This window comes from Calypte anna, chromosome 3, assembly GCF_003957555.1.
Source record: "Calypte anna isolate BGI_N300 chromosome 3, bCalAnn1_v1.p, whole genome shotgun sequence".
Lineage (NCBI taxonomy): Eukaryota > Metazoa > Chordata > Aves > Apodiformes > Trochilidae > Calypte > Calypte anna.
In genome coordinates this window covers 73,717,939-73,745,133 of record NC_044246.1, presented here as the reverse complement: position 1 = coordinate 73,745,133, position 27,195 = coordinate 73,717,939, and the positions used below count along the sequence as shown (strand labels likewise).

The 27,195-nt window shown below is 35.6% G+C and overlaps 1 protein-coding gene across 1 annotated transcript in view; it reads left to right on the top strand.

Moving 5' to 3' along the window:
- GRIK2 (glutamate ionotropic receptor kainate type subunit 2) overlaps positions 1 to 27,195 on the top strand; it is a 355,719-nt gene that overhangs the window by 314,449 nt on the left and 14,075 nt on the right. The window contains exons 14-15 of the mRNA XM_030447048.1: positions 7,780 to 8,005; positions 25,543 to 25,793. Of these exons, the coding sequence (XP_030302908.1) occupies positions 7,780 to 8,005; positions 25,543 to 25,793 (477 nt within the window). The remainder of the gene's footprint in view (positions 1 to 7,779; positions 8,006 to 25,542; positions 25,794 to 27,195) is intronic.

Here is a 27,195-nt window from a genome sequence, read left to right as displayed (position 1 = left end):
AAGAAATAACTGATGCTTATGCTGCTACTTGACAGGTGCCAAAAGAAAAAAAAAAAAAAAAAGACAGTGGAACCTTTGTTGAGTTTCTCAAATCAGTGCAGATAATGAAACAATATTTATTCCAAAGTGTTTTGAGCAACAAATTAGCAAATAACAGTTGGCGGGTTTTCTATCTATTCTCATTCAAACTGATGTGTAATGCTATGTGTTTTATTTTCAATGCTGCCTGGTGAGTTTCTTTCAGATAACATCAGCACCAGACTTGTTTGGGCTTAGTGCATATTAATTCTGTTTTAAACACGGCACAAATATCTTCCCTGCCAGTGTATACGCTTTGAGAATACAATTGGTAAAATCATGGCATTGTGACAAATTCTTACTCTATTAGAAGTAAATATTTAAAGTAGTATTTGTGGATGTCATTCTTACTTCCAGTGATTCAACCATGCTCTGCCTACTTTTGGAAAAGATTGCTTGGAATTACAGTGCAGATAAATTGTGGAATTTTGTACTGCAGTTTGGATCTGAGAATAAGCAGAGTGAGCAAAAGTGGATCTCTCCTCACAGAACATGCAGAATATAGGATCTGCTGTAGAAACAGATTAAATTTGCTTAATGTTTTATTCCTGCTTATGAGACAAGAAACCTAGAGAATTGTGAGAAATATCACACTTTGTCATCTTCCACAGTGTTTTACAAAAAGAACTTTTGTGATGTTAACTGTAATTCAGTAGAGGACTATAAATAATTCTTGTATAAAAGGCAAGGAAGTTTTTGAAATCCATCAGTGATTTTTGAGATATAAAATCCTTACTTATTTCCAGGTCAAAGCTGATAGTGAAGACTTATTTCAACAGCATTAATGTTTGGAATTTTTAACAATAAATTACTTAAATATTTAACATTTTTTCAAAATCTTTGGTTTTTAAAACAAAGAGTCAGCACAATCAGGGCAAGAGTAAAAATGTCTTTCTTTGAACACTGCATTTTTCATTCCTTGTAGTTCTATTCTTGGTAGAAACACCTTTCCTACCTTTTTTCATTTGTGCTCCATGAACCATGAAAGCTGCCATTATGTAGGAGAGAATGCTCTACGCATTGGTTTTATTGTTTTTATGCTGACACACCAAAATCTAAATCAGCTGATTCACTTAGGACTTTTCAGGCCTCAGCAATTTTGAAAAAATAGGGGAAAAAAGGAAAAGGTCAGAGGGTGAGAGTGAATGAGACCGGTCTGCTAAAAGGTGTCTCTTTCACTTTTCTTTGATGACTGAGATCAATTCATTCTTTTAGTCCTAGGAGACAACAAAGAAAATACTGGAAAGGTCATATTTATAACTAGTTGCTAATCTGGTCAGAAAATCACATGATACTCAGAAGTTCACTTGAATTAACACAATCTGTCTGGTGCTAGAGGACAGTTAAGCTGATTTAAGCCTGGTCTGCTGTCCAGCACAAGTGAAGGAATATTTCCAGTATACTTAAAATGCTAGTGATTGGCATGGTGCTTTGTAAAAGCTATTCTTTAGCCTATAGCAATGATTCAAAACTGTGCAGTGCACATATGTGAATGCAGAGTTTGAAATGTCTATGGGATCATATTATATTATGGAGGCATCAGGTGCAGATATGCAATTAAGACCAAATTGCATTTTATACATTATGTGCTCAGCTGTGTCAAGATCTGTAAATATACTGCTTCTGCTGCTTCAAAAAACAGCACATACTTTTGGAGCATAGTATTATCTAAGGCTTACTCTAAACTAGAAATTATTTTGGTTATTAAAATGAACTTAAATGGATTATTTAAACCAAAATATCTGGAAACAGGACATGTAGTGATGCTGTGTAAAGCCAAAAGCTAACAAGATCTGATATCTTGCATTCTCGTTTCTGTAGCTGATTCTGATAATTAATTCCAAACATTGCTGTTTAGTTAAAGTGTCCCAGTATGGATCAGGATCCCATTGCTGTCCACTCCAGAAACATTGTGCAGCTTGGAGAAAATAAGTACCTTGGAGAAAGAAGTACCTCTTCCAAAGAATGGAGACTCATATTAAGAACTAAGGGAGGTTCATCAGTGTACACATATATACATTACAGAAAGAAGTACAAAAATGTACTGTGGAACATATTTTAACAGTAGCAATCAGCTTTTACAAATTTCTATTTGGTGACAGTTCAGGAAAGAGGAGGTCAATTATTTCCAAACAGCTTTATCTTTGAATTTCTCTGTATTTATAACATTAGAGGACAATTCCAGAATTCCTAAAACATTCTTTATCTAAGACTGTTGGTTTGTTCTCTCGACTTTAGCTTGTCAGACTATGATTTGAAATGTATTCAACTAATTAATTTTGTTTATCTCTCTGTTAATGGTGCTAATCCTCTGTGGCCTTTTAAAATACTGGAGACATAACTCAAATGTGTTAGAACAGCTATGAACCATAAGAGAATAATTTCTAATGTTTGCTTCACCTAAATTTGACATCTAGCATTCTTAAATTTAGAAAAAAATCTTGCGATACTTTAGTGCTTTTGCCATTGTTAAAAGCATCAGAAGCTAATGTTCTAGCTTATTTCACAGCTATGCAGATTTATGTCAAAACAAAATGTCAAACACATGAACATGAATAAGGAATTGATAAAACGAATATATTATATGAAGAGTTCAGCTTTGATTTTCAAGGGGCCATGTATGAAATGACTGGGATGAGTCTACTCAACTTTCAAAGGAAGGAAGGGTGAAAAAGACAGGAAAAAACACTTCCTTGGCTCATAATGGGTTTGCCTTTGGTTTGATGTATAAGAGAAAATTGTATGTTTTGTTTTCTTTTCTTGAAATTGCTCAATATCAAATTTTGAAGAATTTCCAGGATCACCTACTACTGTATGTAACTTCATAGACATCAATGAAAACACAAAGCTGAAAGGGACCTCTGGATTTTCTTTAGTTTGTTGGAGCTAATGTTGCCATCAGCTTTCCTAATGGATAGTAAGGCCTTAGATAAGTTTATTCAGGCCATAATAAGCCATTTCCAGTGAGCTGGTTCCACTGCTTGTCTGTCTGGGCTACCTGTTCCAATGCTGAGTTATTTACGTAGTGAAGAATTTTGTTCTTATAGCCACACAAAATTTCTCTTAGGCAGCTTGGAACATTGCCTCTTATTCTGTCACCATACATCCTAATGAAGAGAGTGCCTTCAGCTTCTCTCTGACATCCTCTTCAGGTAATGGAAGAATGTGATTACATTTTGGGTAAACTTTCCACTGTAGGTGTAACAACACCATTTCCATCAATCGTCTTTTGTTAGTTAAGATCTCCAACCTTCTGATCACTTTGGTGGACGATCTCCAATTTTAACATCTCTTTTGAATTTGGAGGACCAAAACTGGACACAGTGTTCCTGGTGTGTCTTGGCAAGTGCCAAGTAATGTGGATTAATCACATCCCTTGTTCTGTTGGCTATAGTCTTGCTGATACATCCTGCAGTTTGCTTTCTTACTGCAAGGATAGGCTGCCTACTTATGTTCAGCTTGCTGCCCTCTTGGTTCCCTAAGTTCTTTTCAGGCAGGATACACTCTTGCCAGACAATTCTCATCCAGTATGGATGCTTGGGAACACTTTCTCCCAGGGTAGATTTTTCATTTATCTTTGCTAAACCTCATGCTATCCCTGTTTGTACTAATTTTCTCTCTGCATGGTAGCTCTTTCTTGCAATGTATTTGCCTCTCTTCCCTATTTGGTGTTATCCACAAACTTGGGAAGGGTGCTTTCAACATAATGTTCCAAACTGTTTATAAAGATATTGAATAGTATCAGGTTTAGCACTAACCCCTGAGGCACTTCACTCTTGACAAGATGCCAGTCTGACCTTAAGCTATTAACTACCACCTTTCAAGATCAATATCTCAGCGAGTTCTCCACCTGTAGATGCTCCATCTGTCCAGTTCATATCCTACCAGCTCATCATCTAGGATGTTGTGAGAGATCATATTGGGCACCTTACTGAAGCTCATATGGATTGGTCTTTACAAATGCATTTTTTATATGTCATTCTTTTTCGTAGTGAAAACACCTCAGTGATAAATTAGTGAGGTAATTGACAAGAGTAATTTCAGAGCCTGTGTATTATAGAAGGTTAGAATAAATGTGCATAGCTGTTCTTTGACCTTAAAAATTTCTGTGAATAAGGGAACTTTAAGGAAAGTGGTCTGCATCCACTAAGAATGCAATGCTCAGGAAAACAAAAGCTGCATAGCTGTTAGAGGGAGTGTCATAAATGGAAAATAGTGTAGAGGCTGTGAGGGTTTTTTGACATAAAGATTGTCATGGCTTATTTCTTATGTGTAGGGAGTGCTTTCATGAAATACATAAGAATTGGGATTCTGACTTTTTTTTACATACTTTTTTCTCAAAATTTAGTCTTAATTACCATTAATCTTTCCTTCGTTACTAAAGCCTCTTTTGAGTTTAAATATCACATGGATCAAAGCAAAGCTGAAGCATTTTCCTTCACACCCAAATGCTTTTAGAAGCCAGCAAAGAAGTTGGAAGCTATCATTAAAATAAAAATCTTGATTAATGAATCTGTATGTTCTCCTTGTAGGAAAATAATCAGATTTTTCCAGGCATATGTTTGTGAATTTATTCAATCTTGTCTTGTATCATGAGGTCAGCTTTTTTGTCCTTTGATCCTTGTTTATTATGGCATTCATAGACTATCCCAATATTTTTCTACCCTCGTGTCTCAGATTCTCACTACTCAGCTATTTGTCTTTCCTAGGCAAGTGCTTCAAGGTAGGGCAGTGAGTAACAAATATTAACGATAGTTCCTTTGTACATAGCATTAGATCAACTTTGAGCCTTTGTCATGTTTCCTTTTGTGGTCCTTGACAAGTAGAGTTATCTTCTAATGATCTTTAATTTATGAATGCTGAGTATGTCACTGAGAGTATCCTCTGAATGTCATTGTAAGAGCTACAGTTTTATGCACAGGGGAGATGAGTTTCTTGATTTGCTTAATCTTTTTATTTCCAACTTTCCTGCTAGCCAGTTCACTATTTTTATTCCAGTGAAATTCAAGCCTTTCAAAGCAGAGGCAGCTTTCTTACTACTCTGTTGTCTTCCACATTACTGAGGCAACACAGGCATGATAAATCATGTCACCCCAAGTTATCTTATACAGACATCATTTCCGGTTGATTTCAAGTCATGTTGGATTTCCAGACAGTGATTTCCAGTTAGATGAAACATTATGGTGAAATAACCCAGATAAAATAGTACATTTCATTGATGGAGTATATAAGTTGGTTAACCAGAGTGATTTGCACACAGTGAAAGAAGATGGAAACATAATGTAAAATTCAGCATCTGCTTCTCTCAGTATGAATGACACAATCATAATCACAAGAAGCAAAATTTACATATTTGAGTGTCATGCTCTTTAGTTCAATGTCAAATGGGCTCCTGATGCTTTTGGTTGTTCTGGCTTCTTGATTTTAGTCACATAAGTATGCTGAGTATTGTGCCAAACGCAGAGGAAAACCATTTGTGGTTGTGTTTTCCTGCATCAAATGCTGATTTTTTTCTTTCTTTCTTTTTTCTTTTTTCTTTTTTTTTAATTTATTTTTCAGTAAAAATATCACCTGTTATGTGTAAAATAAATCTTGTAGCCAGAACTATAGACTTTCTTTAGTAAGAAATTCTGAGCACTAGTTAAAATCTAGGGATCACAAGTAGAGGAGCTCTTTTCCTATGTGTCGTTTCAGTTATGACTTTTGGTTTTAGGGCAAATAATAAGGTAATAATAAAGTGCAATGACCAGTTGACTAGTGCCTATATGAGAAAACTGTGAGAACTTTCTGTCTCTGATGTTATCTTCACAATGGTGAGCCATGTGCACTGATGTTCTACTGTTCTGTTATATTCTACAGTCTCAATATTAATTTTCAAGCTTTTTTTGTTTTAGTATTCTAGTAAATGATGTATCCTGTGCAGAAACTTTCTCTAATTCTTTTTTTTTTTTTTTTTTTCCCAGCCCCCCCCCCCCCGCTGCTCTCCCCTTCCCTCCCCAGCACGGATCTGCCATGTGTATCTAACAATTTGCTAGAATTGCTTTTTCTGCCAAATTTTTATATTGCTCAAATTATTTCTAGAGGTAAAAATGTTTGGTTTGTGTATTAAGGTAAAGAGTATACATCAAAATAACCAAATATAGGTTCTTGGTAAAATTTTATGAAAAGCGTTGCATTTGCCATCCTTTCTGTATTACAATGTAAATTTAGATTTCTGCAGAGCTGATGCACATTTCTTGAAGCGTGTTATGCTACAGTTCAGTGTTAAACGTTTGCAGTAATTAATTGATTTGAAAAATAAACCCTATGAGCAGAGACCATATCTTTGTGGTCTTCTCTATTCTATGCATTCACAGTATATTGTAAAGAAAAATTATTTCCTCTTAGAGTTACTAAAATCTCTTGCAATTAGCCACAGAATATGCTCAGTATAGTAACAGTGTGCTCACAGAGAGCCCTAAAATTCTTCAGTTTTGTTAGCACTGACACTAGAGTTAGTTCAAGTGCTTGATTTGCAAGTCCCCAGGCAGGGTGAAATAACTCTTGGATTGTATCTCAGCAGGGGGACAAAGTCATATTTTTTCTAAGTAAATGTTCTTTTTATTCCACATACATTGCTAATTCTCCTCTGGGGCAGAATTTATGGCTGTCAATCAGCTGAACTTCAGAAAGGTTTGCAGTGTCAATCTTTGTTTAGTATCTCAACCAAGCTGACAGCAGTGTTATGTTTAAGGCTGACATTAAAAGATGAAAGACTCCTTAAAAGTCTGATTACCAATTCTCGTGGTCCATTTCTACATTTTATTTATTAGAGAAGACTTCACATTACTGAATATTTTCTAATACATCTGGAGTTTGAAACATTTATAAACGGATGGGGTAAATGTATCATAAAATGCTCAGTACTTCAAAAAAAGCAAAGTAAAGAAAGTAAAAAAGAAAGTAATCAACTCCTCTGCATCTATACAGCATCACTTTGGCCCAAACTACTGTCTCTTTCTTCCTATCACAACAGTTCTTTGCATTATTGGAATAATAAAGCAGAAAACATATATTAATTTTTTAGGACTTTTCATAGTCAGCTTCCAAATAGCAAGCTAGTATTAGTGTGACCAGTGTGTGACAATATCTCTTACTTAAAGCCTTTTAAAAATATTTTACAATGCACTTTAATTAAAATATTTTCTTCCTCAGAACTGTTTTCTCCACATACTCCCATCTTCAAGTGCTTTCAGTACGTGAGGGTTCCATGCTCTGCATAAGTTTTTCAGAATTACTTAGGAAGCTGAGTGCTGAAATACAAGTGAAAATTTCAGTAGTGCCAGATTCCAGAGATTCACCCGTAACACTCACCAGCACTGTTGATAAAGTTGGTTACAGTTTTTCAGTGACTTCAAATACATGTAGGCTTTCCTCCTACAAAAAAACCTAAACCAAAACAAAAACGTAAAAACAATAAAAACCAGATAAACAACATATATTGTGCATTTTCTTCAGAACTTGTCCAGTTGCTTTGCTTTACCCAGTTAAGATGTGAGGTACACATGAAATAAAAGGTACAGGCAGCCTTAGAAGAATACCTTGGTAAAAGCTAACACATAGTAAAATACAATAAGAGAGCAATGTGCAAACTGAGAATTTGCTTTCACTCTTCTAAATGTATTATTGTTATTAATGTTTCATCTAATATTTGTCTTTCAGAAATCCAAAATCTCCACTTATGACAAGATGTGGGCCTTCATGAGTAGCAGGAGGCAGTCAGTCCTTGTGAAAAGTAATGAAGAAGGCATCCAGCGTGTGCTTACCTCTGATTATGCATTTTTAATGGAGTCGACAACCATTGAGTTTGTCACGCAGCGGAACTGTAACCTGACACAGATTGGAGGCCTGATAGACTCAAAAGGTTATGGTGTTGGAACTCCCATGGGTAGGTTATATGTCAACCATTTGTTTTGTGTTCATTCATCTTAGTTGCTATAGTAGCATAGAAAAGCTCCAATACAACTGTCTTTCTCTGCATAGCTAATTTTTCTTTTCTTATTCTCTTTCTCCAACCTGGGAAAAATATTCTGTATTTTATCAACATTTGTCTGCTTAATTTAATTTTCTAAATAGAAAAAAAAAAGTTATTTTATAAAACAATAGACATTTTCCTATGATGTCTTTCTCTTACATGGTACCTTCCTTATTCTCAACAAAAACAAGTACTTTTAACAACACTTTATTTTGTTGAAAAAAAAGTTTTAAAAATATTTATGTGTCTCTTTAGAGAATGAGATCATAGCAGTGAACAGCTATCATGACTTCATGATAGTATCGTTTGCAACAGCAAATGAGCATAATGCTTCCATACTGCGAAGGCTCATCACTGGGATTCTTAGAGGAGGAGGAAAGATTTCATAGCATGCCATGTATAATCCATCGACAGAATTAATATTGAATTAACATTGTGGAATATGGTTTTCCAGAGCAATTCCAGTCCTGTTAATATTTTCATGCCAGGTGTTCTTGGTTAGACATAAAACTTCTATGACCAGGTGACCAGAGTAGTGGACAAAGGGAAGACTGTGGGCACTGTCTACCTGAACTTAAGTAAAGTCTTTGACACTGTCTCCCAAAACATTCTCTTCAAGAAGCTGGTGGCTCATGGCACAGACAGATGGAATCTTTGTTGGATTAGAAACTGAGTACATGGCAGGTCCCAGAGAGTTGTAGTCAATGGAGTTAAATCCATTTGGTGAGTGGACAACAGTGGTGTTCCCCAGGGCTCAGTTTTGGGGCTGGTCCTGTTCAAATGTCTTCATTAATGATCTAGATGAGGGGATTGAGGGTTTCCTTAGCAAGTCTGCAGGTGATACCACGTTGGGTGGGAGTGTGGATCTGCTTGAGGGTAGGAAGGCTCTGCAAAGGAACCTGGGCAGTGTACACCAGTGGGCCAAGGTCAATAAAATGAAGTTTAACAAAACCAAGGGCTGGGCCCTGAACTTGGGTCACAACAAGTTGTGTTAAATGTTTGCAACCCCCAGGCAACACCGCAGACCTGGGGAGGAATGTCTGGAAAAGCTTGTGGAAAAGGAGTGTCTGCAGTCTCTGGCTCAAGATTTTTACATGGATGTGTAGTGAAAGGACAAGGGGAAATGGTTTAAAACTTGGACAGGGGAGATTTAAGTTAGACATTAGGAAAAAACGCTTTCCTGTGAGGGTGGTAAGACACGGGAACAGGCTGCCTAAGTAAGTTGTGTAAGAGGCTGCCCCTCCCTTGAAGTGTTCACGGCCAGGCTGATTGGGGCCTTGAGCAACCTGTTCTAGTAGAAAGTGTCCCTATCCATGCAGCGAGTTTGTAACTAGATGATCTTTAATGTCCCTTCTAACCCTAGCCATTCTATGAATTCCATGATTTTATGAAAGCTGCCAAACAAAAAAAAAAGACCTAGGGGTGCTGGTTGATACCCAGCTGAATATGAGCCAGCAGTGTGCTCAGGTGACCAAGAAGGCAAGCAGCATCCAGACTTGTACCAGGAACAGTGCAGCCAGGAGGAGAAGGGAAGTGATGGTGCCCCTGTACTCAGCATTGGTGAGGCCACACCTTGAGTACTGTGTTCAGTTCTGGGCCCCTTGTTACAAGAAAGACATTGAGTTGATGGAGCAAGTTCAGAGAAGGGCAACCAAGCTGGTGAAGATTCTGGAGAAGAAGTCTTATGAGGAGAGGCTGAGGGAGCTGGAATTGTTTAGTTTGGAGGAGGCTGAGAGGGGACCTTATTGTTCTCTCTAGCTACCTTAAAGGAGGTTGCTGGGAGGTGGGTGCTGGCCTCTTCTCTCAAGTGTATAATGATAAGACTAGAGGAAATGTCCTGAAGATGCACCAGAGAAGGTTTAGACTAGGTACAAGGAAGAAATTGTTTGCTGAGAGAGTAGTCTGGCATTGGAATGGGCTGCTCAGGAAGGTGGTCGATTCTCCATCTCTGGAGTTATTTAAAAACTTTGTAGATGAGGCACTTCAGGACATGCTCTCATGAGTGGTATAGATATTGGTTCATATATTTTATTCAGGGGGGATGTTGACAGTTGGATGCAGTGATCTCTGAGGTCTTTTTTGACTGTGGCAATTATGTGGAAACTTCAGTTGCAAGTTGTAGTTCCCAACTATAGACATTATTTTGGCTTCTAAAATCCACAACAATGATCCAATAATCAGTAATTTCATTAATCATTGCCAGCTCATATTGATCTTCTTATAAACAAACACCCTCAAGTCCTTTTCCTCGGGAATTTTCCTCAATGCATACTCTGTCTATCCTGTAATTGTGTTTGGAATTGCCCTGGCCCAGTTGCATAATTTTGCACTAACCTTGTTGGACTTCAAGAGGCTGGCATGGGCCCACCTTGCAAGACTCCTATGGTCCTTCTGGGTGCCATCCCTTCCCTCCAGTGTATTGCCCACATCACACAGCTTGGTGTCACTGGCAAACGTGCCGAGAGAGCACTCAATCCCATTGTCCATGTTGCTGACCAAGATCTTAAACAGTGCTTATCCCAATACTGACCCCTGAGGAACACCACTCATCACTAATCTCTACTTGGACATTGAGCTGTTGACCACATTGAAGGTGACCATCCAGCCAATTCCTTATCCATCCATGAAGTCCCTGTCTCTCAGATATAGAGACAAGGATGTTACGTGGGACAGTGTCAAATGCTTTGCACAAGTCCAGGTAGATGATCTCAGTTGCTCTTGCCCTATTCACCAATGCTGTAACACTGTCACAGAATGCCACCAAATTTGTCAGGCACAATTTGGCCTTACTGAAGCCATGTTGACTGTTACAAATCTCCCCCACCCCTTATTTTCCATTTGCCTTGGTACAGTTTCCAGGAGGATGTGCTCCATAATCTTGATGGGCACAGAGGTGAGACTGGCTGGCCTGTACTTCCCTGGGTCTTCCTTTTATCCCTTTCTAAAAACAGTGGATATATTTCATTTTTTTTCAGTCAGTGGGGACTTTGTCAGACTACTACAACTTCTCAAATAATATGGGCAATGGTTTTTGGCTTCATCTGCCAGTTTCCTCAGGACTCTCAGATGTATCTCATCAGATCATGGACTTTTACATCTTCAAGTTCCCTAGATGATCTCTAACCTGTTCTGCCCCTACTGTTGGTGGTTCTTCATTCTCCCAGTCTCTGCCCTTGCCTTCTCTGACTTGTGTGGTATGGCTTGTGAACTTACTGCTGAAGACTGAGGCAAAAAAGTCAATGGGTACCTCTGCCTCCTCCCTATTTTTGGTAACTATACGTCCTGTTACTTTTCAAAGAGTGCCCAAATTTTCACCAATAAACCTAAAGAGGCTTTTTTATTGCTCTTAGTGTACCTGGACAGATTTAATTCTATCAGAGCTTTAACTTCCCTCAGTCCTGGCTGCTTGGACAATTTCTCTGTAGTTCTCCCAGGCTACCACTGGGGCTTCCACCTTCCGTAGGCTCCCTTTTTGTATTTGAGTTTGTCTAGGAGCTTGGAAGTGCTTGGAAACATACAGTGTAATGGTTTCACAAACAAAGCACGTGTTACTGCTTTTGCTTATTTGGGAAACAGCACGTCTCTGAGCAGAACAATGCAGAACTATTTAAATTAGAGGCACAGCATCTTAAAGGTATAGATGTAGTCACCCCAGATTTACACAAATGTTTTTTGTATGTGTGTGTGTGTGTGTCTATATCTGTATATATTTTATTTGATCATTATTATACAGTTTATCCTGATATTGCAGAAATATCTGCATGTAAGATTAAAGTGACAGAATGCAGTTGTTAAAAGCCTTATGTTGAATTCAGTAGAGTGGATATTGTTGATTTTGGAGAGCAGCATCAAAATATAGGTTTTTCCTTTTGAACGAGAGAACAGAATAATAATGAGACCATAATTTCCTTGAGTCTAAGTAGTTACAAGCACAAAAGCTAAAAGCTTTCCTAACAAAAAAATATGCCACCAGAGTAGCTTATGGTAGGATAATCACTTGGGAAATGTAACCACACAAATACAGCACCAGCTCAGAGTACTACAGTAAGAGCTCCCTTCTGATAATGTATAAGTTTTAATTTCAGAGAAGCTGCACAAGATTAGGAGATAAAAAACGCAGACCTGGCTGTGAATAGGTATCAGCTCCTTTGAAACACACTGAATGAGCAAAATCTGGGTATTCATGATTATTCTAATCCTTCTAAATGCACTAGTGAAGGACACAGATTGCTAAAATGTAGCCTTGACGAAGGAAATTGTAAATGAGGTACTTTAGGCAGAAAGTAGGATTATTGTAGACCTTTAAAACCAACAAAATACACTAATGTTTGGAATAGGTGTAAGACAGCATCCTTGCATGATATCTTTGCTGTTAGCTTTAGTTAGTATGTCACACGTGATACCTGGGAGAGAGAGTGAATTTGGTGAGTTATACATACAATGAATGACACTCATGATACATGTTTATAAATCAAAGTAATGCTCTTGTATACACCTAAATTCATTTTCAGTCAGCATAGGTTGAAGAACAAGATCTGGGATGAGAGGTTTACCAGCAACTGATCCTTCAGAGCAGATACAAGCAACCCATTTGTAACTGGGGTTATATTTATTTAGGTTTATTTTCCACGGTTGCAACTTTGTTTACATCTTTGTAACCAAAACTGTAATACTGGCTTTACTAGATCACTTCTGTGGTGGTTTTTTTTCTTTTTTTTTCTAGCTTGAAGCTCCAAACCTCAGAGTTTGTATTGACTATTCTGGCAGTTTTGTCAGTCCTGGGTTATCCATCAATGACTCTGTTAGATAGGAAAACTTTTGTTAATGTGCATAAATCTTGAGGCATTTTGTATAGTTTATTTCTGGTAATAAATATATGAATATATGTCATGCACCTCATCATCCAAGGTTCATATTAAAGATAGGAGGAAGGGGAGGGAAGGAGGGAGAGAAAGAGGAAAAAGAGGGAAAAAAGAAAGAGGAAAGGGAAAAAAGAAAGAGGAAAGGGAAAGAAGAAAAGGAAAGGGAAAGAAGAAAAGGAAAGGGAAAATGAAATAGAAAGGGAAAGGCAGAGGGAAAGGGGAAGGAAAAGGGAAAGGGAAAGGGAAAGGGAAAGGGGAAGGGAAAGGGGAAGGGGAAGGGGAAAGGAAAAGGAAAGGGAAAGGAAAAGGGAAAGGAAAAGGGAAAGGGAAAGGGAAAGGGAAAGGGAAAGGGAAAGGGAAAGGGAAAGGGGAAGGGAAAGGGAAAGGGGAAGGGGAAGGGGAAAGGAAAAGGAAAGGGAAAGGAAAAGGGAAAGGGAAAGGGGAAGGGAAAGGGAAAGGGGAAGGGGAAGGGGAAAGGAAAAGGAAAGGGAAAGGAAAAGGGAAAGGGAAAGGGAAAGGGAAATAAAGAAAAAAACCCCACAGCAAACAAAGTGGAGCAGGGGGCATGGAGGGTGGTTATGCCCTTTGGGTATGCAGAGTAACTTCTGCTTTTAATGACAGATCCTCTAAAGTGGTACTTGCCTCTTTCAATACTAGAAATGTCCCCTTTATTCACATTATTTATGCATGACATAGGTGTTCAAGACCAGTTGGGTTACATTTACTATTGCAAAAGATTTCTAATTGTTTATGATACCTCCACATTCTTATGGTCTTCTTACCAAAATAATTTGTAACTTTTTCAAGAAAATCTAGTCTATCTAGCAACACACATTTCATGCCCTACTGAAACACAGTCAGAATTACTTTCTTACCATCAACATACTATAAAATGCAATAATATTATGTGACAAATGTTATTTTCCTTAAAGAGTATTTATTAACATCATTGTTAATGTGGAGTGAAAGATTAGCAATTTAGCTTCCGTGCTGTCTATTTTTAAGGCTTAATGCTTTGCAGAGCTACTTTTCTTTCTTTTACTCTCTGATTGGAAGGAATATATTTGAAGTCATCTCTTGGAAAAAAGCAAATCTTCATCTCTCTGGAGTGGTTTCAGGTTTTTATTTCTTTGCCAAATTCCTGTTTCTCTGCAGCATGTCAGACAGCAGGCTGCTTTCCATCTGGCTTGGGCAGATTTTGCTATTGAATTGCCAGTTCCTTCTATGTTGAACCTGGAGTACATAAATGGCTGACAAGTGTATATGTCAAACCCATTCCAGAATGAGTAGATCTGCTACACCTTTCAGATCATCTGCACCTATGTGGCAACTCAGGACTATCCTACCAGACGAACTCTATGTGTGGAGATACCTGCAAAGTAATGCTTTTGACTTTTTGAAAAGGAAAAATAGTAGGTGTAAGCAATCCAAAAAATTTCCATCTATTTCTTCTAACTCTTAAGGAATGCAAAAAGAAAGTGAGTAGAAATTAGACCTACTCATTTCTCTACTATTTCTCTATGATTGTTGAGCTGTGGAAAGTTACAGAAATAAATTAAGAAGGGGCTTTAGCTGTATATAGGGGATGTTCCTGTAATCACTGATAATGCTGAGGGAAAAAAACAGTTTGAGAAAAGGGCTCAATACACATTGTTAAACAATTCTTTCCTTTGTAGTTATTACAAGATAATAAATTGTGCTATTATTATTAATATTTTAATTGCAAAACATAGTGAGCTAAATCTTTTTCTAGTTTTTTGACTTAATTTTCTGTTTTTGTGATAAAATCATGACTTTTTCTACTACAGCATATCCCTTACCTTTCCATAATGATAGACTATCAAGATGCCCTGAAAAATGCTGGAAAGGGTTGGAGACTGAGGTCTTTAATATTTAATTGTTAACTTAACAACTGTTAAAAAAAGAAATGTCAACTCCCTCATATGTAGAGACTCTTCACTATACATAGGGATAAAATACAACTCTTAGGATATGAAAGAAATTGAATAATGTATTTTAAGGTCAACATATCAAGTGGATAAAGCCAACAATATTTCATTGCCAAGCTAAGTCTTACAGAGCTACCCATTTTGCTATTGCCATTTTCAATACCGAAACAGATCCAGGTATCAAAATTTATTCATAAAAGTACATAAAATATATCCACATAGTGTACATTATATATTCACAATAGAAAGCTAGCAACTACTGTGATACAAAGAGGTTATACCTCCCATATCTAAAAGAAAAGTAAATGAATAAATTAAACAAACTTCCAGCAGAGATACATCGGTTGAAGGCCTCAGATATCAGTATGCTCACTTAAGTTCAAAGGATGAAAAATAACTTCAAGGCTCTGACATTCTATTGATTCACAGGTGCCATTTTTAGTGAAGTTTTTTTGTCTGTAGATTCTAAGGAAATACCAAGTAAAATGTCATTGTTTACAAATATTTTTATCTCCAAGAGAAAAAATATATTTCCCACAGTATATTGTTTTTAAAGAACTTCAAATTTTTGCCCACTCAGCTATAACTTTCTAAAAGTCTATTTGGCCAGTGAGCATAATGTGCAGATCACTTGCACATAGAAATTTTTATTTATACTTTTGCACAATCTCAACATTTTAATGTTTTTTTACTTAGGTATTCATTTTTTTTTTTCATTTCGGTGAGCTGTGTAGCATGTAATTAAAATGTTGCAAGCACATTTTGAAGGCAGTAGTATTCATATAATTTCATCAAACACAGAATCTTGAAGGAGTATTTCACACTCCACTCACTTAAATCAAAGATTTCACTGCAGAAAAAAAGGGTTCCAGGCAATAATTTATCATCTGCTATTACATATCTTCTCTAGGAATGTGACTTCATGAATTATTTATATTTATTCAAGCTATTAATAAGTGCAATGCAATAGTGCTCTTCCTACTGCAATGATAGGCTGCAGGATTAAAATAAATTCAAACATATAATTTAAGCAGCAGAAATTTCATATTTCATTATTGTGTTGTAGCCAATAATACTATTGGTTCATTTGATTTATATTACATATTTTTTCTCTAGGGAGTGGCCTAGACAAAATATTCATAGTAAAAGTAAAAAGTTTTTATCTTATAATATTGACATTTTAACTCACCTGACCATGCTCTTAATGCATACTAAGGTATTTAAAACATATTTAATTATTATAATAATATTTAATTATTATATTTTTTATTTAAGTGCTTGTTTCCAAATATATATTTTTTTTTAAAAAGAGAGTGGACAATGATAGGTAATTTCAAATTATAACTGCAATAGTGCAAATTTTACTAGTCCTTGGAGGTGAGATGTATAAACAGATTTGTCTCTATAGAGACAAACCATGTCTCTATGAGAGTCTAAACATGTACCAATGTAGGAGGCCTTTTTCTTCTGCTTGCCTGCACTTAATATGTACTCTTCATATAATTTGAACTGTAATATTTATCACCTATACATGCATAAAGATGCTGAGCTTTAGTTCTTCTGGAACTAAAGCAAATTAATACATTTGTCTTCATTAGTTGAACATAATGCACAAAAAATTGGTGGAAATTATTTCTTTTTATACAGGTCAAATCTTGTATTGAAACTAATTTGAGAATTTCAACTGCTTCAGCAGTTAATTTATTGCTCCTGAAATGTACAAATGTGTAGCTCATATATTTTGTGAAAGAACTTTTTTATGGTTGTCTCATAATTATGAGTATATTGAAGCACTGTCTGAGAGACATGCTAAGACACTGAGCTTTATATCAAAAAAGAACTGCCAAAACACTTAATGTCCAGTGCCTGTTTCAAGCAGACTCTGCTTTAGAGACACAATTTCTAGTAAGAATTTACTGAACACATGTAACAGAAGCAAAGACATTAAAACTTCAGTGTTGATTTTGTAGTGCCTAGAACCATATGTATGTGTTGCATTTCAAAGACTCTTCTACAAATACTAAGTATCTGTCCTGATATGTCACCTCTAATTAGAAATACACTAGTGTGCTGCATCCCAGCACACAGTGTTTGCATGGCTGCTTGGGGTTTGCATGGCTGCTTGGGGTGTGCATGGATGCTTGGTGTTTGCATGCCCTGGAACATTCTGTAGCTTGAGCAGATGGGGTGGATGAGACCATATCTGGGGGACACTTCATAATTTTTGCCTTTCATAGTACTGAAATGGAATAGTTTTGTGATGGAAGTACTTCAGACTTTTAAACTACATAATTAAGAATCTTCGACCAGTGCCTTGAATATGCACACAGAATGGGTAAATAGAAGCTATGGTCTGTCTTTTGTTTTGAGCCCATCTACATTTCGTTTCTACACCCAAATGATTCCCTTGTAATGGAAAAGAAATTTAAACTTCTGAAAGCTCTTAGTAAATCTTAACTCTTTCTATCTCATCTGACCTCGTTGCTGAGGATAGAATTCTCTAAGTTGGTTAGTTTAAATGAAAAGATTAGCACCATGGCTTTGTGTGAACAGAGTACAAGGAAATACTGGAAGCCAGTTTTTCTAAGCACTCATTGAACAGTTGAGCCTTATTATTCTTACTGTGTATATGATGCACACAGGCAGCTGACTCCTTCAAAAGATAAAGCAAAAACTGATTGCCTTAGCTCTACATACTTTAAAAATATAAATCAAATTGGGGAACAGAAATCTGCATGGAAAACCTCAAAAAGTCAGCTTCTTATACTTATCAGAAGGATTAGAAATATATGGAACACTTAATAGAAGAGTAGCAGCTGAAACTCCTTATCAACATCTACAATTGCAATGTGAGACTTGGTAGGAATTTTGACCTCTCCAAAGGTCTAAATTTATTGTGGTTTGTTAATAGCTTAAATGAATATTGCCCAGAGTTAAGGTGGCATTGAAGTTAAATGAACCCAAGACCACTTCATAACTCAGCCACAATGAAACATCTAATGGCCAAACACTGACATTCATTGTTTTCAGAATTTCCCTTGTAATTTGGCAGGTAGGTTGGGACAGTTTGCAAAAGGATAAACTGAATTTTCAGGTCTGGAATTTTTTGTTATTATCTTATACTTTTCTTGTATTTTGAAATACTCTTGTCTGCTTTTCTGAAATCTTAATGGATAGCAGAATTGTATGTAGCACCTCCTTAATTTCACTATTTATGGCTGAGTGATGTTAGACAAATATTTCCCAAAAAGGAGGCTGTATTTGCAAACCGTTCTTGTGTGACTGATGACAAAGTTTTGCAAGGAGAATAGAATATGAACACTAAAGATATCATGGATTTTCACAGTACAAGTTTCAACAGTTATTCTTCTGTTCCACAGCTGCACAGTTAAGTCTATGGAAAAAATTCCTAGCACTGGTCTAGTGATGGGTGTCCCTGCCATAGGCAGGGGGCTGAAACCAGATGATCTTTAAGATGCTTTCCAAATCAAACCATTCTATGATTATACTATCTGCTTGAATTCAGTACTTGATCGAAGAGTTGGGCTCTAGAGATGTTTTCAGTGACAGTTTGAGGAGGGGATGAGAAAATGAAATTATGTTTAAAAAACCAAACAAAACAAAACAAAAATACAGAATAAAATATGCATGTCTAATGCAACATCATAATGATCTGATATTTAAAGAAGTAAATTGTAATTTACTGTGTAGGATAGATAAGTTCTAATTACAAATTCATGTATTCAAGGATGCCCCCTGCCCAGTCCTAAAACTGTAAGTATGTATGAACACAAGAATTCATTAATGGATATTGTAGGGCTAAATCTTTCATGTACTTTTCTAATTTTGATATCAATGATGTTGCTGGAAAATTATAAGAAATCTAATATTAAATCAGTCACAGCTACATGATCCCACTTGGTTAAATTTCATCTTTATAAACCTACATGAACTTTTCATCGATGTTTCTGTAACAAAACAAAGAGAAATTATTATGTGTTGGGAATGTTTATAACTGGAAAGAAGTTATAAAAACTAGAGAACACAGCACTTGTGAAAAGCTTTTGATTGCATTTGGCATAAAATACTGTTTTAAGATATTTCCTGCCTCTTACCAGTAATTTCCCTTTTACAAGTAATACAGATTGGACTGCATCAAGTCTTTCCCAACCTGAACAATTCTATGATTCTTGTTAACTTGAAGGTGAATATATATATCTATAATATAATATATGCATATAAATATATAGATATATATGTAATGGAGTAGAGAATAGCTTTGTTTTGGATTTTGGTTTGAATGTTTGCAGTTTTAATTATATACAGGGTAGCTTAGACAGCTGTAAATGTCTACTGGGGATTTTCCATTCTAGTAACTGCAACTTAATGAATATTTAATGGTTGCAAGATGTTTAATATTACAGTATGGTAATATTAATGCAGCATAGAGTGTCAGGGTTAACAATCAGTATCAGGAGATACTGATTTTGTTTTATTTCACCTTGATACATCCTTCAGAAACCAACACTGAAATTCAAAGTTATGTATTTAATTAGAAAGATGTGAATGGGAAATCTAATATTTATGCATTACAACTAAATTAAAGTTGCAGATATTTCTTATATTTAACCTACCACTTTTTATTCCAAATAATTTACACAGCATGTGAAGTATTTAAAGAAATTTGAAAAAGCCTTTTGCATCCCCAGAAGTCTAGAATTCCACAAGCTACAAGTCTAATGAAGTAGAAGGACATCTGGCAGAGGAGAAAGAAGCTTACTTTCAATTAGTATACAAATCTCTCTCATATTTTAATACACTAATCATAAATAAATAGGATGTATAAAAAATTCACTTGCCTCTTGACAAAAGCATGACTTTCACATCTTTCTACATTAAAATATCTACATCCCCTCAAAATTTATTAATACTGGAGATGTTTTCAGTTCTTTGGAAGTGTGTTTAAACTCTGTGTGTTTGGGATTCACTTTGCTATTCATTTATGTGAACCTTAGAGATGAGGATGCTGTAATATCTGATCATTTCATAAAACAACAAATTTGCTGTAAGGCACAGAGCTAAGAATCAGGGGAAAGTTAACTTTACAAAAAAAAGCCTGTTATCAAAGCTGCATTTAGAATCCACATCCAACTCCTGGTATAGTGCAATGATCTAAGGTTTCATCCATGCTATTAAAAATATCTGGCAGATTGGAGTTAAACTGAGGTCCGGATTTTGGGATTAAGGAAGATCTGCTCCTGTGTCACATTTGCAGGAACTGTTGTCTTCTCTTTTGATTAATTGCTCTTCCCTTCACTGTGGGTTGCTGATTGTTTCCTATGTTTGCCAACCCTGCTAAAGTAATGGCATTATTCAGTGAGCTGGAAAGAGTTTATGTGAAAACGAGATGATCTTGGAAGTGAAGACAGGGACTGGGAATGACAGAATCCCTTTTCTTTCTCGCATTTATTTGTTGCTGGGAAACTTTTTAATACACAGATAGGAAGAGTGACCCAAACTATATTGACCCTTCTCACTGTTCCATCCTTCCCACCCAATAAGGGAGTGTTAGTGAGTTAGGGAGCAGAGCTAACTGTGACTTATAAAAGAAAAAAAAAAATCTGTGAGGCTAAAGTAAGTGCTTCACCTGTACCTATTGCTCCTAAGTTGCCTATTCTTTTTCTATGGCATAAGAGTGGCTGTCAGTCTTTATTATTGAGTGCTAACTGTCTTACAGATTCCTGGAAGGTATTCCAGGCTCTGTGATGCATGAGCCTGTAGGAAGTAGTTTTTCTATGGTTCCTCATTTTCTAAATATGCACTCCACAATTATGTGTAAATAAATCCCTTGCTTCTGTCATGCCTATGACTCCAGTATGCATGACACTTAAGAGAAACTGAACTCCACATCCTTAATCACCAGCTGTTCCCTAACAAGGAATGTTTATTCCAAAGGCCTGCACTAATTTTACTTTTACTTTTTTTTTTTTTTAAAGAAAAAAGGAAAGCTTAATTGTAGTGACTAATGGACAGACATAACAGAATGATCTAACAAAAAAAAATTTCAAATATGATTTAATTAAGTATGCAATCAGTTTGGTGGCAGAATAGTTAATCTGTGATGCTTCATGGGGCTATACTATGGGATAAGTATAGATACTTATTTGCTAATGTTGATATTCTAAGACTTAATTGATTCCTCCCATCCCCAGTAGTATAAATTCTGCTAGGCAGCATTCTTATGGAAATTTCAGGTATGCCTACACTGGAATTAGACAGTAGATGCAGCTCATATATGTATGTACCCAAGCTAGCTTTTGGATAGGCATATAAATCAGGTGTAAACACAATGAAAATGGGCTTATGCTGAAAAAAACAAACAAAAAAATTTATAAAAACAAAAAAAACCAAACAAAATAACCACAAAAACAGAAAATCTGTAAATAACCACTCCAAGCATCCACATGATGAATTTGGTGCTTCTTCCTGACAGCTGCTACAATCATAACTTGACTTGGTTGCTTTGTTAAATGTAAGCTAGTCATATAGATCTTCAAAACCTAGATATTAAAGGAGTATCTTTCCTGTTACATGTGATATTCTCCCACCACTAAATACTTCAGCACTAGAAGTTCATCATGATCTAAATTTTATACCTACATTTTGAATATGATATTGTATCCCTAGCTACATTTCTCTTTTTCTTAGACCAAGTACACAGCATATAAAATAATGTTACAAGATAAGTAGAATAGAACTAAGTGTTTGAATAACAAAAGAAAAAAAATAATGGGAGCAAAATACATGATGAGTGGTGTAGGAGTAGTCAGAATGGATTTTTCTGTCTATCAAATTAAAAATAACATGTAACCATGTCTCATGGGCACCAGCTTTCAAAATACCAGAGAATTCATGGTGATTTCTTTCGTTGAAATGCACTTGGGATAATGAAACAAAGAAGTCCCTGGCTCAACATCTTCTTAATGAAGGAGTTAGTGGAATGCTGCTGTTCCTTTTTACTTCTTAGCATGTAATTCAGTGCTATAGGCCCCAATATGTTCCACTTCCTTTTGTATTAGATGAGTAAAGCAGAATAAGAATAACCTAACAGGAGATTTTACTAAATTATAATCTAGTTGGAAGCCTTTTCAAGACCAGCCAGGTGAGCAGGTTTTCAACATGCTAATCTGTATGCAATGAATTCTCAGTATATAAAGCCTATGTGTTCATAATTTATGACTAAACATATCATTATGTGCATAAATCTTTATATACTGAGACTTCAGGGCAGAAAGCTTATCTATGTTTATATTCTACATTATTTCTGAGACCTTGTTATCTTGAGTTTTGTACAGATACTTCAGACAATAGAATGCAATGAAAATTTTCATTTTAATTTTAAATTTTAAATTGCAATCAGGCAATTGCACGTAGAAATTATTTCATCTCTTACTGAGCTTGTTGATCATATGAAGGCACTAAGGACTCTATAATATGTAACAGAATGTTTTAAAATTATTCTTCTGGCACAAAGCCTCATCCTGAGAACAGCAGCTGGAGTGGGATCATCAGATAATGTATAGATTATGTTCTGTAGGCCCTACAGTTTATTATGTGAATATCTTATCAGTTGATAAAGAAATGAAAGTAGTAGGAATCAGGAAAAGAGAGGGAAAAAAAGTCATTTATTTCTGCACTGGACTTCCCCATTACTCTGTACTCGATGGAAGATCATATACTCATATTTTCTCCTGTTTTAGAGATGGTGTTTTAAACATCACAGTGTTCGTCCCCTACTAGTCTTCCCTGAAAGGAAAACATTTTTAACAACCAGGTGTCATAGAGGTGTCTTATCTGTATTCTCTTTTGATTCTCTCTTTTTTTTTTTTTTTGTATGTTCAGTTCATCATCCACAGATCAGACATTGATACTTTCAGCCAGTACTGGTGCTTCTGACACTGCTTGGACTTGCAATCCAGCTTGTATCAGAAAAAAATCTAGGAGCAAATGAAACTTGGGGAAATAATATCATTGCTGTGCTTCTCTTATTCCTTTAATAACTACTTTAATCAGTATAAACAGCATTGAAAATAACTTTTTTCCAAGTATCAGATTATTAAGTGTAATCATTTTGTTGGTTGCAAAATGTGAGTCGATGAAGTTAGATCGTTGTTAAGTTGTTCAGAAATAGAACAGAATTACAGCAGTGTACACTAGTTTTTTCATAAGTATAACATTTTAGATGTTTGTTTTAACATTAGCAATATGTAATTGGTCATTTCCATTGATCCTCACTTGTAACTTTACCATTCTTAAGACAAGATAATAAGGTATAACAAATAAAAATATTGCACTAAAAACACCAAAGGCCCAGTAATCTGTCCACTCCCCTACTATTTGTGCAAAATTTTGCAAATCAACAGCAAGTGATAGTGTTGAACTGAATCACTATTAATTGCATGTTTCTAATTAAATAGAAGATAGAATTAGCCTGTGCTTTGTGAATTCCTCACTTAATTAATTTTTAAGTGCTTCAAATGGACTAGAACCGTACATGTACAAATCTGGTCCCTAGATATATAAATTATACATGAAGAGTAGTTGGTATTGCCTATATTTAGACCAGCAGCAAGTGTGGAAATGAAATGCAAATCAGTTTAATTAGAAAGCAGCCTATCAGATCAGAAGATGGCTTAAACTAGGTCCAAAATTATTTCTCAAAATCTTACGTTTTGTTTTTGTTGTTGTTAAATATTTATAATACTGAAAATAACCCCGAAAAGTTTATAGGATGGACTTATGCTTCTCAAGGCTCTCGTGGATTAACCATTTTCCTTCTTCCAACTGACTGTGAAAAGTGTCAAGTACAGGGCTTAGCAGAGTTTTTGTGTAGTCAGGATGGTCTGAAACAGTGTGATTTAGACCCCTGTATGCACAAGAGAGTAGAAAAGACTTTTCATTTCTTTCTGCTACTCAAATAATCCTGTGTAACCCTAGTTTAGCTCCTAGTAACATCATTATTATCTGAGCAGAGATGATAAAAGCCCAAGTTCTTGCAATTTAAATACATTGTGACCAGCTTTTCCCACCTTTTAGTCTGGAGTAAAGGAAAAGTCCAGTGTTTTGGGATTAATGGTCCTTTTCTATGTTTTACATCCATACTGGCACATCAGCCCTTTGCTGTTGACTTTATTTCCATGATGTTCCAAATATATAAGAAAAAGCTAAAATAAAAAAGAATGAATTGGAAGAAATTCCAAAAGAAAATGTTTTCCAGGTGCATAGAATATAAAATATCCTATCCGTGCATTAATTCAGCTCCTTCACATTTGATCACAGTATATGAAATAGTCAGATGGGGTGTGTCCCTCTAAAGGACACTGAGGATTTTTTTTTGAAAAGGTATCAAATTAATGAAAATGCATATTATTACTCAGCCAAAGGAAATACTGTAAAAATTTTAAGTAGTAAGTAATGTTACTACGGCAGGAAAAAAGAAAAAAAAGAAAAAATAAATGCGATTCCACTAAGACTTCCTCTTTTTTGTTTGTTTTTTGTTTTTTCATGAAAGAGGGGATGCCATGACTTTTCAGCCACTCCTTTTTTTCCCTGGGATTTCTTAAGCACTTCAATGAAGAAATGAAGAGTCTTTTGCTCCTTTTTTTTTTTTTTTTTTTTGAAGGAGGAGAATAACGCTGCCTTTGTTCTCTCCTTAAACGTTGCACAAATCTTAATAGAGAAAGTACTTCAAACTGATGTGATTTACTCACTAACATTCAGAAAAAGAAAGCTTTCTCCATTGGCATGAAATTAATGTGGGGTTTAAAATAGTCATGGAAAAGTCCTTATTCACTACATAAAGAGAGCAGATGATGTATAAAGATACGACACTACCCTTTGAACTGCCCCTTGAAACAATAAAATGTTCAAAATTTGCCAAATTATCAGTTATTTTCAAATGCTGAATTATGAGAAAAAATTCATTCAAATACAAAAATTTTCATCCCTGTTGTCCAAATACACTTAACCTTACCTTTCCAAATGTGTCACTACCTTATACTGTTAATAAGGTATACTTTTGGAAGGTATGTATCTTCTGCCTGACAGTATGACTAATAAAGATGTTTGTGGATTGGTCCTGAAGCATAAATTAATTTTATTATTTTATTAAAGTAATGGTATAAAGTCTCTGTTACTTTTTAGACCTTGGATTAACTTCAGGGTAGCAAGCTATGAAGCATCAACAAGTAGGTTTATGTATTTCAGACTAAATCTACTACTGCATAATTAAAAGCCTGATGAAAATTGAAAGGTTAATAATATTTGGCTGGATGTAATTGCTGGCCATGAAGATACTTGCGACCATAGATGCGACCATACTTGTGATAGACTTTGCTATAGTCAAGTTTCCTGGCTCACAGGCAACACCAACTGGATCAAGTTTTGTGTGTATATATTTATATATACTAATGTGACCAGTGTGTCCAGAATGAGCTGTAAAAAGCATTTCAAGAAATGTTATTATAGCAGAAGATCTAGTTTTTCCTGTGACATTACCTTACATTTTATTCTCATCAGGAATAGCTAACTTTCCTTACAGTTAACTCCATTAAACATATGCTCCCTGTGGTTTCTTTAGGTTCTCCATATAGAGACAAGATCACTATAGCAATTCTTCAGTTGCAAGAGGAGGGCAAGCTCCACATGATGAAAGAGAAATGGTGGAGAGGCAATGGCTGCCCAGAGGAGGAAAGTAAAGAGGCCAGTGCTCTGGGAGTTCAGAACATTGGAGGAATCTTCATTGTGCTGGCAGCAGGATTGGTGCTTTCTGTATTTGTGGCAGTGGGGGAGTTTTTGTACAAATCAAAAAAAAATGCCCAGTTAGAAAAGGTAAGTATTGTCTTTTTCTACTTTTATTTTATATTTACCATATATTTAAAGAATACTTTAGGTAGCAAAATGTAGGTGATGTATATTGATTGTTCATTTTATAATACTGTACTTGTATAACAAAGGATCACAGCAAAGTACCCAAAGTTTTACATTTACAGCTTTTAATTTTTCTTCAATGTGTTTAATTGTAGCCAGATTTCAGGACAAGTGACTATTTCTCCTCTTATTCAAGCCTGAAAAAAGACAGCTTTTTACTCCTGGAAGTTCACTGCAGTTAATTTTATGGATGAAGAAGAAATCCGAAACTGTAATGGGAAACAAATTAATTTTCTGCAGATAATTCTGATTTTCAAAAGCCAAACTGTCGATGGCTCAAAGTAAAAATCTAAGAATGTTCTTTACAGAAGTTTATATTTGCAAAGTTGTCCTGGTAGCATCTGGAAAAGACTACATCAGCATGATTCTTTTTGGTGGCTTTACTACTGATATGATGTCCTGTAATTTCAAACTGACTCAGTTTTGAAAACTCTAGTGTTAATTTCCTCTGTACTGGCAGTTTATACAACCACAATACTGTAATTGTGCCAATACTAGTAATATCTTGTGAAATTCTTAGTTTGAGTAATAATTTTTGCATAATAAATAAATAAGTCTCATGTATATGTGCCCATGTTAAAACCTGAAATCAAAATATATACTTTATTGCTATGAATTACTCTAGATTTTAAGAATTAAGAGAAACTGCGTGATTTTATTACGTCTTTGTCTTTTTTTTTTCCTTCTCCTTTTGAGGAGCTTGTGACCTATGGCAATTTCTTTATTTAGTAATTTAATTGAATGAAATTAGTAGTAAATCCAACAGCTATATTTGTATTTTTCCAGATGCTACTGGTGCATATTTGTAACTTGAGTCACAAAATTTACAATTTGTTTTAACTTCCTTTGAGTCAACCATTTGGTATGCAATGTCCTGTTATATTGTCAAAGTTTTGGGGTTTTTTTCTAATTCACACAAAAGAAGCATGAGGTCACAAGGTCCTAAACACTGTTTGAACATGGGTATGTTTTATTAAATTGTTAAGGGACCGTATAGTTCCTCTTTATGGTCTGTCAGGTTGATTCCTTTCTATTGACATACTTTTGCAATGTTATGTTTCTGAAATGAATTAGTGAGGAAAAAGGCATCCTTTTTTTAAGTAACCTATATAGGTCTCAATAATTTTTATCCACCACCATCCAAGGTGGATATGGATTTCATATGGACAACAGTATAATTTGGTTTAGCTTTTATGGATTTTTAACACTCGCTTTAAAAATAAGACTGTTTTGATAATAATCTTGTAACGTGAGTCAGTACTTTGCAGGGTGTGAGTGTATATTTTACATGACAATAACTATA